Source organism: Podarcis muralis, chromosome 9, assembly GCF_964188315.1.
Source record: "Podarcis muralis chromosome 9, rPodMur119.hap1.1, whole genome shotgun sequence".
NCBI classification, from domain to species: Eukaryota; Metazoa; Chordata; class Lepidosauria; order Squamata; family Lacertidae; genus Podarcis; species Podarcis muralis.
The window spans coordinates 54972804-54989016 of record NC_135663.1 but is presented as its reverse complement, the minus strand read 5'-3'; the positions used below and the strand labels follow the sequence as shown (position 1 = coordinate 54989016).

The 16213-nt window shown below is 40.8% G+C and overlaps 1 protein-coding gene across 1 annotated transcript in view; it reads left to right on the top strand.

Moving 5' to 3' along the window:
* Positions 1-15666, top strand: part of PPAT (phosphoribosyl pyrophosphate amidotransferase) — a 44267-nt gene extending 28601 nt beyond the window's left edge. The window contains exons 2-11 of the mRNA XM_028742853.2: positions 2717-2783; positions 4396-4602; positions 6288-6400; positions 6714-6859; positions 8185-8257; positions 10708-10859; positions 12524-12651; positions 13210-13431; positions 13854-13974; positions 14366-15666. Of these exons, the coding sequence (XP_028598686.2) occupies positions 2717-2783; positions 4396-4602; positions 6288-6400; positions 6714-6859; positions 8185-8257; positions 10708-10859; positions 12524-12651; positions 13210-13431; positions 13854-13974; positions 14366-14541 (1405 nt within the window). The 3' untranslated portion in view covers positions 14542-15666. The remainder of the gene's footprint in view (positions 1-2716; positions 2784-4395; positions 4603-6287; positions 6401-6713; positions 6860-8184; positions 8258-10707; positions 10860-12523; positions 12652-13209; positions 13432-13853; positions 13975-14365) is intronic.
* The last annotated feature ends 547 nt before the right edge of the window (positions 15667-16213 follow it).

The following is a 16213-nucleotide window of genomic DNA, read 5'->3' as shown; positions in this document are numbered from 1 at the left end:
AAAGCAGTGCTTCAGGTTAAGAACAGTTTCAGGTTAAGAACGGACCTCCAGAACGAATTAAGTACTTAATCCGAGGTACCACTGTATTGGTAATAATTTCATGTGGGTGACATTTATTTGAGTTTACCAACAATGCACAAAAATGAGCAACCAAAAAAATAAGAACAAATTAGTCTCGGAAAAACTATATTAGACTTTTTTATTGTCCAGAAAAGTAGATTTCTCTTTTCCAAATAAAAGCCTTGGTTTTTCTCAAAAATAACAAAATAAAAATACATATTGTATTGAATTCAGACTTAGTCACACTTAGAGTTGACCCATTAAAATCAGTGGAACTTAAGCTGATCATGACTAACCTGAGTTTCATGAATTTCCACAGACCTGCTCTAGCTATGGTTATGCCTATATCCAGCCCATAAATGTTGGTTGTATATAATTAAAACTACTTTAAACAGCTCTTCATTTTATTTTTATACATTCCTGTCAGCATTGCTCCATGTAGATACAGTATTTTGCAGTAAGTTTGTTTTCTCCCACTTAATTGTCAACATGCACACGCAAGCAATTTAAAAGATGCTTCAATACCCGTAGAACCAGGTGCATGTTGCAGATACTGATTATAGGTGATATTGCTATGGTATGGTTTGTTGTTTCCAAATCTTCTCTTCTGTTCCTGAGAAGGGCACGTGTATATTTTATGTCCTTGCAAATGCACAAAGGTTTCTAGGGACACACTTTGGTAATCTGGCACCCTGAGCAAGGCCAAAATTTGGCGCCCCAAAATGGATCTTCTCGATTATGAATTGTCTCAATTTTGCTCCTCCTTCGCTTGGCGCCCTGTGTAGGGGAGCCGCTCACTGCCTTAGGATTCCATTCCCCCTTAAGATTCCTTGTGCTTTTGCAAACCTGGCACTGTGGGTTTGTGATGGGTGAAAGCATTTCCTGTTGGGTTGTACATAAGTCCAGCAAGAGAGTGACCTGCTTCAGGCTATACCTTGAAGAGTGGGGTGATAGATGAAGACAGGAATCGTTGCCTAAATGGTCTTCTTAGAATATTTTACATGGTGTCCCTACCTGGGATGGGGGATTTGGACCGTGTTCCAGGGAGCAAAACATCTTGAGTCAGCACCGGTAAAGAAGGGGATGCCTTGTTGTCAGACAGTGAAAATGTCAATGAATGTAGGCTTTTTTTATTTATTTATTTATTACTTACTTACTTACTTCCTTACTTACTTATACCCTGCCCATCTGGCTACGCTTTCCCAGCCACTCTGGGTGGCTTCCAACAGGATATTAAAAACACAATAAAACACCAAACATTAAAAACTTTCCTAAACAGGGCTGCCTTCAGATGTCTTCCAAAAGTAAGATACAGGTAGTTTCCTTGACATCTGGTGGGAGGGCGTTCCACAGGGCGGGTGCCACTACCGAGAAGGCCCTCTGTTTGGTTCCCACAATTCTTTTATGGAAGCCAGGTGCTTTCAATGTTTGGATTTGGCAGCCTTTATGGCCTCGGTAAATGACCAACTGACTGAGCTACAACAGGGGTGGGGAAACTCGAGTCCCGATATTGGTTGGGCTCCAGTTCCGACCAGCTGCAGCCAGTGTGACCAGTGGCCAGGGATGATAGGAGCTATAGTCTAGGGTTGCCATATTCCAAACAGTGAAAATCTGAACAGAAATTTTATGGATAATTGGCAAAAAACAACATTGCCAACATGGGCTGCCATGTGTACAGATTTTACTGGACATTTTGCAGATTTTCTGCCCAGACACCACTGCCGACTACAGTGTTCAGAATATGTCTGGGAAATTTTCAGGCGTATGGCAACCCTACTATAGTCGTGTAACATCTGGAGGGCCACAGGTTCCTCATCACTGAGCTACACTTTGAAGAGAGAAGATTTTTACTTTACTTTTTTTGAGAGTCCAAGGGCTGTCTAAAATGAGGGACCACTGCCTATGGTATGTTCCGCTCTCACATCTGGCAAACAGGTTTGGCAGGGTGTTCTTGTTGTCTCAAAATCCTGCAGAACCTTCCCAGAAGGGAAGACTAGGACTACAAATGTGGGTACACCTTGGGAAGTAAAACCTTCACAGCCATGGGCATAGCCAGGAGGGGCAGCTGTCCCCCCCATCAATTCAACAAAAATACATATCTAACTGAGGTTCTGCGCCCCCCCCCCCAACAAAAGGCCTGCCCTGCCTAACAAAACTCCTGGCTACGCCTATGTTCACAGCCCTGCAATTCGTTTTTAGAAATGCCACCACACTTCTTCATCCTTAGAAAAGCACAATACAGTGCAGTGCAATATAGACAGGAAAGTGTATTAGTGTCAGCAGAAACAAATACAAATTAAAAACAAAACAAAAGCATATTACGTATCCGCTATCACACTGAACTTGTTTGTAAGATTTTGTGTTTCTTTGTGTCTCCACCCCAATACTGCACTTCCTTTCTGGAACCAGAGCCTTGTACCTGGATTTGGTCGTTGATGAGGGAAGGTGAAATTCAGGAGGATGGGGTTTGTCTTGCCATAGGATTTCCCCCCCTTTAAGGTTATCTGTTTGCATACAAATATGTTCTCTAGGCATTTTGATACTTCCATATTGTGTATGGATGGTGCTGCTTTTGCTACATACGAATCCACACTTGGATAATGTGAATATATAAATGCCATTTTGGCGCCATCATCTGCTTTTGCTTTTCTCCTAGAGGCCAAGAGAGTGCTGGGATTGTGACAAGTGATGGCGAGTCAGCCCATTCATTCAAACTACACAAGGTAAACTGGGAAGCTTGTTTGCTGTTTATATAGTTAAGAGAAGGTGTGGCTTTTGCATGTAGAAACTTTCCGTTTAAGACTCTGAGATGTTAAAAATAATGCTGAGAAGCTGAAAAACCATTCACTGCATATATACCTGAGGTAAACCTTGCAGAAGCTGCATAGCTGAACAAGGTTTTGAATATAAGTTTCTAGTATCTAAGTTATAAATTGTGTATAGCAGCACTACATGCTACTTCAGACACAACAGTTTTCCTGAAAGAGGAGCAGGGAATGTGAGCAAAAGGTATACATCATCACATGTACCCATTTTTTTATTATTTTTTTGGCAAGAGTACCATGTCTATGGAGTCACTAAACCTTTAAAAGAAATGCAGTCTAGCCAAATTATATTATACAGTATCTGTGCTCAGTGGTAATGCAGGGAAGATGTGATGGATAAAGTAGGGTTGCCAACTTTCTCAGTTCTATTTTGTCCCTGCCTTAAAAATCTCCAGCTGTTTATTTTCTGCAGATCAAGCTGCTGTTAAGGACACAGCGATTGAATATGAGGTCAATGCCCCTGCCCCAGCCCCTTATGCTGGAGATCCTAGCGTGAAGCCAAGTGGTTTGACAGTCAGTTCAGATAGACAGTGATTTGCCCTAGGCCAGGCAGTGGTTTACAAACCAAAACTATTGCTACTACACCACAATAGCATAACTTTATTTACTTATTCCAAGTGCGAAATGATCACTACATGAAAATTTGTTGTTGTTGTTGTTACTACTACTACTACTACAACAGTTTGTTACTTGCCTTTCATACACTTAAAACACAACATTGATATTAATATAAAACAGACAGCTTTCTGGGTCATGTGGCCAGCATGATTAAACTGCTTCTGGTGCAACAGAACACTGTGATGGAAACCAGAGCGCATGAAAATGCCATTTACCTTCCTGCTGCAGCGGTACCTATTTATCTACTTGCACTGATATGCTTTCGAGCTTCTAGGTTGGCAGAAGCTGGGACAGAGCAACAGGAGCTCACACCGTCGCACAGATTCAAACTACCGACCTTCCGATCAGCAAGCCCAAGAGGCTCAGTGGCACAGCGCCACCTGCGTCCCAGTATTGTGCTAGATGCACGTCTGTGGAAAGGGAGTTCCACAACTTAGGGGCTACCACGGAAAATGTGTTTTCCTAGACTGCCACACCCTAAGCTTCTGAGGGTGGTGGAACAACTAAGAGGGTAGCCTCCTACGATCTTAGCATCCCAAAGGGTCTGTAGGAAAGGAGGTGGTCTTGAAGACATTTGGGGCCTGAATCTTTTTAGGGCTTTAAACGTTAACATGAGCATCTCGAATTGGGCCAGGGAAAGAACTGGCAATCCATGCAGCTGTTTTCAAACAGGGCTTATATGAAATGTGAAGGGAAACTCAGCCAGCCATCTAGCTGCTGCATTTTGGGCCAATTGAAGTTTTTGAGTTGTCTTCAATCTGGAAGTTTGGGAACAGGAACTTGTTTGTGTTTGCACGCACATGTAGATTAATTTTAGCTTGCTAAAGTACTCTGGGCAGTATTGGAAACTGCTCTTGAGAGCATGTAATCATTTCCCATTCTTGTTTTGCAGGGGATGGGTCTGGTTAATCATGTGTTCAGCGAAGACAGTCTGAAGAAGCTGTACATTTCAAATCTTGGAATTGGCCACACAAGATACTCTACCTCCGGAGTCTCTGTCTTGGATAACTGTCAACCATTTGTTGTGGAAACTCTGCATGGGAAGATTGCTGTAGCCCACAATGGGGAGCTGACCAATGCTGCACGACTGAGAAGAAAGGTACAAGTTTCCCAACCTGTAGTTCTTTTGGTCTACAGCTCTCAAGGCCATTGGTTTAGAAGGATGGGCAGGGCCAGCTGACTCATGAGGCAGGGTGAGGTGACTGCCTCAGTGGGCAGGATCCACAGGGCAGCAGATTCTGATGTAGATCTTTATTTTGCCCCCCCCCCCCCCGTTCCTGATGTAGATCTTAACTCACCCCTTCTTCCCTAGCTGGGATGGGGGGCACCAAAAGGTCTTGGGCAGCCCCGAAGATGGGACACAACATCTGGAGGGCACCAGGTTGGGGGAGGCTGCCCCAGGATTCAGGATTCTAAGCACGAAGAAGCAGAACATAATAGTAAATTTGCATTTATAAGTGGCACATAACCAGGTCTTTGTTATATTTGACGGTAGGAAAATAGTCAAAACAACAGATCATTAGGATGATAAGCCTAAAGGTGAACAACTGTTTTCATGATATTGAGATCATCCACAGATCCCAGGCAAGTGCCGCATTGCTAATTGTGAACACCTATCCTTCCCCTTCTGCAATGTACCAGGTCCTTAGTTGTCTTTTATTTGCCCTTCAGTTGATTTCTTATCGTCTTGTAGTTCATCCTCTACCATATGCATAATTGTGATATATATAAGCATAACAGTTTACAGGGATCAGCAAACTTTTTCAGCAGGGGGCCGGTCCACTGTCCCTCAGACCTTGGGGGGCGGAATGAACGAATTCCTACGCCCCACAAATAACCCAGAGATGCATTTTAAATAAAAACACACACTCTGTTCATGTAAAAACACCAGGCAGGCCCCACAAATAACCCAGAGATGCATTTTAAATAAAAGGACACATTCTACTCATGTAAAAACACGCTGATTCCCGGACCGTCCACGGGCTGGATTGAGAAGGTGATTGGGCTAGATCCGGCCCCTACCCATGGTTTACAGCAATGTTTTAGAGGTACTTTTTCCCCCTTCCATGACTTGCTCATGATTACGAAGGAATGACCCAAGGATTGGCTTATTTTTCACAACTGAATACGGAATGAAACGGGGTTATGATTTTATACCATTTTATATTCCAAGGATTCTTCACAGCACTCACAGTTTAAATCCTGAAAATACGAAGAGGAAGCTGGAATACCAAAGTGACATGCAAAAATAAATGTACACCTACCTCCCATCACCTCTTTCTCTTATCTATATTATATCCCAAATTTAGATAAAGTACCCATCTCACTGAAGAGCTGATCTCTACACTTAATGTAGTAGCTCAGTCTTCCTTCCCTTGCCAAAGGTGCAAACAGCTCCTTCCTCTGAATGTATAGGATTGCTCTATTAGGCTCGAACTTTTAAGTAATGACAACTTCCTGCAAAAAAATCGCAGTGCTCAGAAGAATCCTGTTGTCAGATGTGGGGTTCTCCCTCTCTGGCATTTTCTTTCCCAGAACTACTATTCCTCAGAAGAAGGAATAACAGTTTAACCCGTTCAAATGTGTGGTGTAGATGTCCTCTTTGTGCCCTTCCCCTTTGGATACCACTTCTTTTGATTTTAGAGAGCAGAAATTGGCCGATGTCACTTCTATTTTCTAGACCATTGGTGTAGTTATGCATGTACTCATGTGTGTTTCTTCTACAGATAATACGAGAGTTGCATATACTTGATTAATGCTGCATTTTGGTCCTTTGTTTAATAGCTAATGCGCCATGGAGTGGGACTGTCTACCAGTTCTGACAGTGAACTGATCACTCAGCTGCTGGCATTCACACCCCCTTTGGAGAATGACGACACCCCAGATTGGGTAGCAAGGTAAAGCAATTGGTTTGAAGGGAAATAAGCGAAATAAGCAGCACTAAGCCAAAGGAGTACAGTGGTTATCTCTGGTTGCGAACTTAATTCGTTCCGGAAGTCCATTCTTAACCTGAAATGGTTCTCAACCTGAGGTACCACTTTAGCTAATGGGGCCTCCCGCTGCCGCCACACCGCCAGCGCGTGATTTCTGTTCTCATCCTGGGGCAAAGTTCTTAACCAGAGGTGCTACTTCCGGGTTAGCGGAGTCTGTAACCCGAAGTGTTTGTAACCCGAGGTACCACTGTATATTAAAAGAGCTCTCATGTTCCAGGATAAAAAATCTGATGAATGAAACACCCACTTCATACTCGCTTCTGATGATGCATAAAGATATTATCTATGCTGTTCGTGATCCCTATGGGAACCGTCCACTCTGTATTGGCCGTCTTGTTCCAGTAGGTGATATTAGTGGAAAAGGTAAGACTTCATATTATGTTTTAATTTGTTGGGAGCTGCCCAGAGTGGCTGGGGTAATTGTTGTGGTGGTGGTTGTTTAAATCTCTAAGCTGCACCGAGTTCCTGTGGGGTATAAATAAATATATCACTATCATTATCATCATATTTGATATGTTTATATGTGAGCTATGCTTTGAGTTAACTTCATCAATGTTCATTTTGAAACACTTACCACTTGTACTCTTTATGCTTTTAATGTTCAACTACATAGATAAACATTGGATTTAGTGGAAGAACAGTAATCCTACATGAAAAGAGGAAACATAAAGTGGAAAAAATGCATAACTCAGGAGAAAATAGGGTTCTAGTTACAATGAATGCAGTCTTCAGTAACAGTGATAAAAGCCTAATACAAGTTGCTATTATATCAAATTACTAGGGTTGCCATATTTCAAAAACTAAATGGTAGAATAGAGGAAATCATTTTGTTTCTTCTGCTTAAGTTTCTGGCTCAGTTTGCTTGTGATTGCATCATGAAATTTTATATAATATACACCTGAAATAAAATGCTAAATTCTGGGTAATAATGTTATTATTTATCCATAACACCTGAGATTTGGGGAACATATAGGCAACCAATAAATACAACAAGAATGTGTGTCTGGTTTCATAGGTACATCTTCAGAAACGCTATAAAGATTAATTCTAAGCAGCTCAGTCTAGACTGAATTTTTGGGACATCTTTTGGTAGTTAGATCAGCCACTAACTTGTGTTATTATTTTGGAGCAATGTCATACTTTACATAGCAGTTGTGTTTGCTGCGGTTACATCCTGTGTTGCATCTTGCAGTAACCATGAAAAATGCGAAGGAAATATTAATTCCTAAACAGACAGTTGACATATGCTGATTAGCTATGGTTGTGTCATGCTTTCACAGACAGGCCTATTTAGGGATGCTTTTCTGCCCTTCACAATATATATATGTGCTGTAGCAAACACCAGTATAGTTTACAACAAACAGAATTACTGTTGAATGCATGACTTGAGTTTCACAGTCATATCACTCGTGGTTGGCCATCAGTCAGATAAGATGTTTTACAAGCAATGTCACCACTGGAGTAATACTTTCAGATGCTTGTATTCTATTTGACTGTTGTCGTTTGAAAAAGGTAATGAGCATTTGCAACAGATTTTTAAAGACCTAGTAACAGAGTTAAGATGGTACACTGTTCTACTGTTGTTACTTTATTCTGCAACTCTGTATGACTTTTCCTTTGACAAAAAATATATATCAATTAGAAGGGTTTTTTTAATGCTGTTATTACTGTTTTAAACCTTATTACAGGGAAAACCAATGCTGAAACTGAAGGATGGGTAGTTTCTTCAGAATCGTGTAGCTTTTTATCTATCGGAGCAGAGTAAGTTCGTTTGTTACGTATAGCTGAGTTGGTAGAGCATGAGACTCTTAATCTCAGAGTCGGGGGTTGGACTAGATGACCCTCATGGTCTCTTCCCAACTCTACAGTTCTGTGATTCTGTGTTTCCTTACAAATCAGATTATTTCTGCTATTTTGTACTACAACAACTTGAAGAAAAGGTATTGTTGGTCTGAAAATTAAACTTCCATTGAAGTCAACGGCCCATTGCTTTGAAGGGAGCTGAGTTGTACACCATCTATATTTAGAAGACAAAACACTGACAAGTGATCTTTGACAACCAACTAACTATTAGCCAGTTAATTATTTACTTTTCGTTTTCATGCTTTTGTATAAGTAAGTTACATTTTAAAAAAAGCACTCATCATATTTTTGTGTTCAGAGAGCCATGGAATCTCTCTTGCTCCCCAGACTTCTAAGGTTAGCAACAAAATGTGTCTCTAGAATTTGGGGGAGAGAAAATGACAAAAAATCTTTTGTTAATGATGTGCAGAATAATGACCAGCAGTTTGTGAGAAAAGGCAAAGGCCATTTAGATTTCACTCGGTATCTTTTCCATTTGAGGAGAAACTGCACATTACAGGAAACATGGGATTGCTGGTAAACACTGCATTCCTGACTTGAATTCTTCCCTTGATCCTTTATAATAAGTAACAACACTTCAAAAATGACTTCTCAAATTGCATGTTTCTCTGCCTCCACTAGTCTACAGGTGGAATGGATGCAGAAAAATGCATGACACCATGACATAACACACAATAAGTGACATATTACAACAGTGGGAAGAAAACTTGATATGGGAATCCTATCTTCTGTGTCACCCTCATATAGTAGGTAACTTCTGCCCACAAAGAGGAAAAAGGGGGAAACCAATATTTCACAAAAAGAAGCCTGTGGATACCTGGAATTTCCCTGTTAAGGCACCTGTTTGTTGCCAGATTTTAGAAAATGGCAGACGTGTGTAATTCCATTATGAACTATTAGTCTAATAAGAACTGACAATATATTTGACAAGTCTGCCATCAGGCAAGCATGAAGGTGGCAGCTATAAATAGATTATCAAAGAAGATAAAAACTGATTTAATAATGCCACTATTTTCCAAAGACATTTTGACACCTTCAGTCAGTTCACATATGACACTAAACATAAGTAGTGTTCCGTAACTGAGCCTTACTGTCGCCAGCTCCCTCCTTCTCTCTCATGTCAGCTGAATTAGTTATTTCCCGGTTTTTAACAAGTTTTACATCCAGACACCCAACTGTGGGTTGCATTTATCTTCCAAATCAGTTTCACATTGTGATCTGCAAACCTGGTTGGACGGCAGCAAGAAAACCCTCATAGGATAGTGGTTGGCTGCAACACAAAGTAAGGAAGAGGAGGGATCAAACTGTGTGCTTCCAACAACATGAAACAATGGTTTGGCACTGCATGTGAGCCAAACCAATGTCTTTCAGTTCGCACGTGTATTAGTGAACTTTTAATATTCGACTTTTGCTTGGTTAACAAAACTATTTTGTGAAACTCAGGGATTTTTTTTGCTCTGTGAGATCAACATTTGTTTATTTCTCTAAATCACAGTAAATGTTAGTTATAGTTACATATCTGTACGATCTGGGCTAATTAAAATTAAAATTCTTCACCAACAAAGCTGACTTTGGTGTTCTGTATACATTTTCCCGATTGATCACATTTTTTATAGTTTTCCTAGTCACTTTCTCCTAGATAATTAGATACTGAAGGATACTAAAGGCCTGCCTCTAACCTCTAGAAATCTCATTAAGTGTAATCTTATGCACATAAGATTGGGAGCCAGTGTGGTGTAGTGGTTAAGAGTGGTAGTCTCGTAATCTGGGGAACCGGGTTCGCGTCTCCGCTCCTCCACATGCAGCTGCTGGGTGACCTTGGGCCAGTCACACTTCTTTGAAGTCTCTCAGCCCCACTCACCTCACAGAGTGTTTGTTGTGGGGGAGGAAGGGAAAGGAGAATGTTAGCCGCTTTGAGACTCCTTAAAGGGAGTGAAAGGCGGGATATCAAGTCCAAACTCTTCTTCTTCTCTTCTTCACATATACTCCAGAGTAAGCTCAATTAAGCTCAAATGGACAGTGTCAGTCATTTTTTTGCAACTGGGATTTCAGGTAGTACTGCTTGAAAACATAATCTTCACAGCTACAAAAGGACTGAAAACTGAATTTTTCAAATGAGATTTTCCAAAATCTTAGTTCTAGATCACATTCTGAACTTATTTAATATGTCTGAGAAATTGTTGCACACACAATATTATTGTGGTTTTATCAGCCACCAAGGAATGCACATGCCCCCAGGTTTTTCCAACCCAAAGGCACAGTGTCTATAATAACTAATGCTCTTACAATTGCAATGTTTCTAAAGATCAGTTTTATGAAGATTTATAATATCTAACTTTATTTTCCAGATATTACCGTGAGGTCATGCCTGGAGAGATTGTGAAGATATCCAGATATGATGTCCAGACATTGGATGTTGTGCCAAGACCTGCGGGAGATCCATCAGCATTCTGCATTTTTGAATATGTGTATTTTGCAAGGCCTGACAGCATCTTTGAAGGCAAGCTATGAAATTTGGTTAATCAGTCATTCTTTTAGATTGATGAAAATTATACCCACGTATTTGAATCCAGATCCACAAAAGCATTGGACAAATTTTTTTCAGCAATTGAGGGTACATTAGGAAAGTCTCACAAGATTGATTTTATGGCTATGTTTAATGTATTGTGAAATCCAGTTAGGTCTTCAGCATCTATAGGGAGCAGAGTAGGGCTACTTGGAGAGCTGTGAGCTTTCCTTACAGATTCTGTACAGGGACAGCAAAATAATCTTCATGATTTTCTGCTAGTTTAAATCGTAGTAATAAATAAATAACATGGTGTTTTTTTCAGTGCAGTACCAGAAGCTGTATTGTGGTACTTTGTGGGTGGGTAGCTGGGTTGAAAAGGATTTTTGGACCAATGGCCTGGTTGCCTATTTGCACAATACATTTTTTAAAAAGATAAGATAGAGGAGACTATTTGGTTAGTTTGTGGAGCATCATAATGAGTGCAGTGTATTTCCCTTTACAATATCTATGGTCACACGCATCTCCCCCATGCTTCCTACTTTTTCTTTGAATGTTGCTTTATTTCATGGGTAGGCAAACTAAGGCCCGGGGGCTGGATCCAGCCCAATCTAATTCTAAATCCGGCCCGTGAATGGTCCGGGAATCAGCATATTTTCACATGAGTAGAATGTGCCCTTTTATTTAAAATGCATCTCTGGGTTATTTATGGGGCCTGCCTGGTATTTTTACATGAGTAGAATGTGTGCTTTTATTTAAAATGCATCTCTGGGTTATTTGTGGGGCATAGGAATTCGTTCTTCTTCTTTTCCTTCAAAATACAGTCCAGCCCCTCACAAGGTCTGAGGGACAGTGGACCGGCCCCCTGCTGAAAAAGTTTGCTGACTCTTGCTTTATTTGTATTGTTAAAAAAAATCATTTCAGTAAAAGGAAAGAAATAGTCCTTGTTCACAGAGCAAATGCTGAAGAGATTGGGTAACAGGAGTGAGCCAGCAGTAAATCACACCGAGCAAGTCGGAGTTAACTATTAGCAAAAACAGGATCTGCACAGGAGTGTCAGGCCTATTGAGCACAGCAACGGGTCTTGCCTCCATGAAGCAGTTGTTGAGACAGAAAGTCCCTGCCTCCCCACAGCTGCCAAAGTCTTAAAGTTTTCCCCAAGCAATCTGAGACTGCGCCTGCATTAAGCTAGCTTCTCCTCTGCCCTCTTTGTGCCTCTCCTGGTTCTGGGAGACCAGGGAGGAGAGGAGCCTGTCACAGCAGGAGGGGGAGACACCCATGCCTCTTCACTAGCCAGACTCATCTCTGCCTTTTGGCCTCCCTCCTCTTCTGCCTCAGCTTCTGCCTCTGATTCTGGGTTTCTCTCTGCCACAGACTCCCCCTCCGCCAAGCCCTGTTACTTCTCCAGCTTCTGATACTTCCTCCCAGTCTTCTCCCTCTGACCACTCATTATCACCCCACTGCCACTTCCTGGGCTCTGAGCCTTCTTCCCTGCTGGCTCCTCCTATCATTCCTCTCCATCCAACCAGTCCGTGACACTGGGTTTAAACCTTTACTCTTGCCTTGGATTATAAAAGGCAGTAGGGGAAAAAATCAGTTGAAGATGCTGGAATCAAAACTGTACAGAACTAATTCAATTTTTTCCTCATTCTCCACAGGTCAAATGGTCTATTCTGTACGGAGGAGATGCGGTCAACAGCTTGCAATTGAAGCCCCAGTGGAAGCTGATTTGGTTAGCACAGTCCCAGAATCTGCAACACCAGCAGCCCTTGGCTATGCTCAAAAGGTAATGTGCCCGATTCTTCCCTTTAATCTGAAATCTCATATTTTTGTTGTAGGAATACGTGGTTTTTTTATTTAAAATTTTAATTGACATAATACCAACTTGCACACCAAACATTTTAATGCAGATGTTTATCTTGTAGCACTAAAAGTTTCAATCTTGCCTTCCTGAGAGCAGTTCAAGCCAGTTTACAAGAAAAAGATAAATACATCAAACTAATTAATTACTTTTAAAAACAACAACACAGCATTAACATAGACTATAAATACACATGCAAATAAAATTCAACAGTCAGAGAAAAATATTACCACACCCCCTCACCGCCAACCCTGTGTGAATTACTAGCTTTTTACCATTTTCCAAAGGAATTCCCCAGACACCAGTGAAGTTCACGTTTTCTCCAAGAGATTGCATAAGTTTCTTTGGCTGTTGTAGTTGAACTGTTCCCACTTAGTCAACTCTTTTGTGTATAGAAAAGAAAAGGAACGTTGATGGAGAATTGATCTTAGCCACTTCACTTAATATGGTACTTTGACTTTTACACTCTCTCTTTTTGTCTAGTGTGGACTACCATACATTGAAGTACTGTGCAAAAACAGATATGTAGGAAGAACTTTTATTCAGCCAAACATGAGGCTAAGGCAGCTCGGAGTGGCCAAAAAATTTGGAGTCCTGTCAGACAACTTCAGAGGGAAGCGTGTTGTCCTTATTGACGATTCTATTGTACGAGGCAACACCATTTCACCCATAATTAAACTACTGAGGGAATCTGGAGCTAAAGAGGTAAGAAAGTATTGCTGTCGGTTTTTGAGGAAGGCCTGACTGAGGGACAAGACTGGTGCAGTTTCAGCTTTATAATAGTCTCTCGAGAGTCTTGATTGAGGTGAAGGTAGTACTCTGCTCCTCTCCTAAGAGCAAAGCCAAATTTATTGGCTCTGTTGCCAACCAATCAGACCTCACTCGTCCCTTGTAGTGACTTTGAATTTTGCTGGTGCTGCCTGTTGGAATTGTGGGTGGTGAAGTGGGTATTGTTTTTGTTGGTTATTAAGATAGGCATTTTGTGTTTTTATATTGTAAATCACCATGTGATCTTCGGATGAAGGGCAGTATAGAAATTACATAAATAATGGTAATAATACGAATGAATGGCATAATTGAAACAGTGTCAATATCATAATAGCATTCCCCCCCCCCTTCCTCCCTAGGTGCACGTTCGTGTAGCTTCACCTCCAATAAGATTTCCTTGTTACATGGGAATAAACATTCCAACGAAAGAAGAACTCATCGCCAATAAGCCCGAATTTCATGACCTAGCCAACTACATAGGTAAAACATTATATTTTCAATCATTGTCAATAAAGGTATACATAGAAACATGGACACTCTTTGTGTTAAACAGCTTGGGTGGTGATTACCCTCTGGCAGAAGCGAATCTACCAGTGAAACAGGGAGAGAGACAATTGTCAACTATGCCTCACCCTTTTTAAAGCTGCAGTAGAGATTGGAAGATCATCTGGGGCAGATTTGGGGAGGGTATAGGGTGCTTCAGAAAGATCACTGAAAATTGCCTCCTTTCCTATTCTGCTGACAGATTTCCATCCGCTAGTCTAGACTAGAGGACCTCACCATTGGGGTACCACCTTCTTCATCTTTAGGGTGTGTACAGTGGTGCAGCATTAAATAATAATATTTTTTTTTGTCTTCTTTCTCCTCCTAGGAGCTGACAGTGTTGTTTATCTTTCGGTAGAAGGATTGGTATCATCTGTGCAAGAAAGCATCAAGGCGAAACAAGATAATGAAAACAACCTTAAGTCCAACAAGTTTCGGGCGGGGAAAATTGGCCATTGCATAGCATGCCTTGTTGGAAAATACCCTGTAGAGCTAGAATGGTGAATTTCCAGAATACAGTTACCACTGAATTAAAGTTGGAACTGACAAGATGTATCACACCCAAAGGTGTGCCGTAAATTGCTACCAAGGAAGTTATCAAACCACTCATTTTAGTTCAATCTTTATTTGGGATAGTGAGGACTGTTCAAGAACTTGAAATAAAATGCAAAAATTATGCAGTATGATAAACATTAGTGCTGTAACTTGGGGTGGCAAAGTTTCTTGATTCCTTAGCTGGCCTAATCCTGCCAAGAAACTTGATCACTTCTCAGGCTTTTATTCACAGCCTTGGTTTATTACAAACGATATTCTGAAAGAAACTGCGAGCCATTAAGTCATTTCAATTTTTTGAACAGGGTTCAACCAGGGCGGGCAGGGGGGAAATATGAAATTTGGTTTTATACACAGTGGTACCTCTGGTTGTGAATGGGATCCGCTCCGGAGGCCCGTTCACAGCATGAGCACGTCTGCACATGCGCGAGCAGCAAAACCCGGAAGTAACCCTTTCTGGGTCGCTGCGGGACGCAACCTGAAAACATGCAACCTAAAGCAAACGTAACATGAGGTATGACTGTACATGACAAATTCTGAATTCATAGAATTCTGAATTCCATGCTTCTCTAGAAATTTTTATCTAGCTGTTTGAGTTCTGTTTAAGAATGAAGTAAGTGCCTGTATTTTTGCTTATGTAACTAAATTCATGTGTAATAACTTGCTTCCAAAGAGACTGAATATTATTTTTATACAATATGTTGCTGAGACTGGGAGACTCAGGGAAGTACTAAACCAAAATTTTCTAATACCTTGAGCCTTAACGAATTCAAACCTGAATATATATATACTGTCTTATTGTGCTTTCATTGTGCGTCAAAGGGATTTGACAGGGAAAATTAGGCTGATAACCATCCTGAGTGTTATGATTTATTTTGCTAATTTTCCTCACTATGTTTTCGTTGTGAAATCTTAACTGTAATCTGAGTGAATGTTTTTACTGAATGTAAGCCTTCAAAGAAGACTCAAAACATTGAAAAATTATCATGTGGACTTATTTTGGTAGAGTATTTTAATGTATGGTAGTGTTATATATATATATAACTCTTTAATGTATATATATTACTGCTTTGTTCAGGGTTTTTTTTTTTAATGAATGAAATCTAAATAATTCTTTGGTGGTTGTAAAATGGTGACCTAAATATCTGAGTTGAATTAGAATTGGAGCTAATTCTAACCCAATTCAAAAATCACTGTTCATGCATTGAATTGACATATGAGCAGAGCCTTCTCCTGGTGTCACCTAGCCCATGGCTCCTCAGAGTGAACATGCATGTCTGTTTGGAAATCTTCGTATAGCATGAAGCCTTTGTACATTCGCACAGAAGTCTGTGGATGCAGCCTTGCCTTAACACATGAAGCCTTGACTTTTCAAGACGCTTAAGAATTTCCATAAATGCAGAGCTTTGAGCTTAGCATACTGTTGCAATGTGGCCTGTGCTATGCCAAAAAGTGACCTCTCCCCCCCCCTTTTTTTGAGAGCAATCTCAACGTCCTGCAGGGACCTGGTTTATTCAAATACAACAGCCTTCCTAACCAGTTGTTCAGCAGAACGGATAGTTCGAAATGGCTGCCAGGAGGCACATTAGAAGAAAGTTTATATACACAGCACACAAAGACTCAT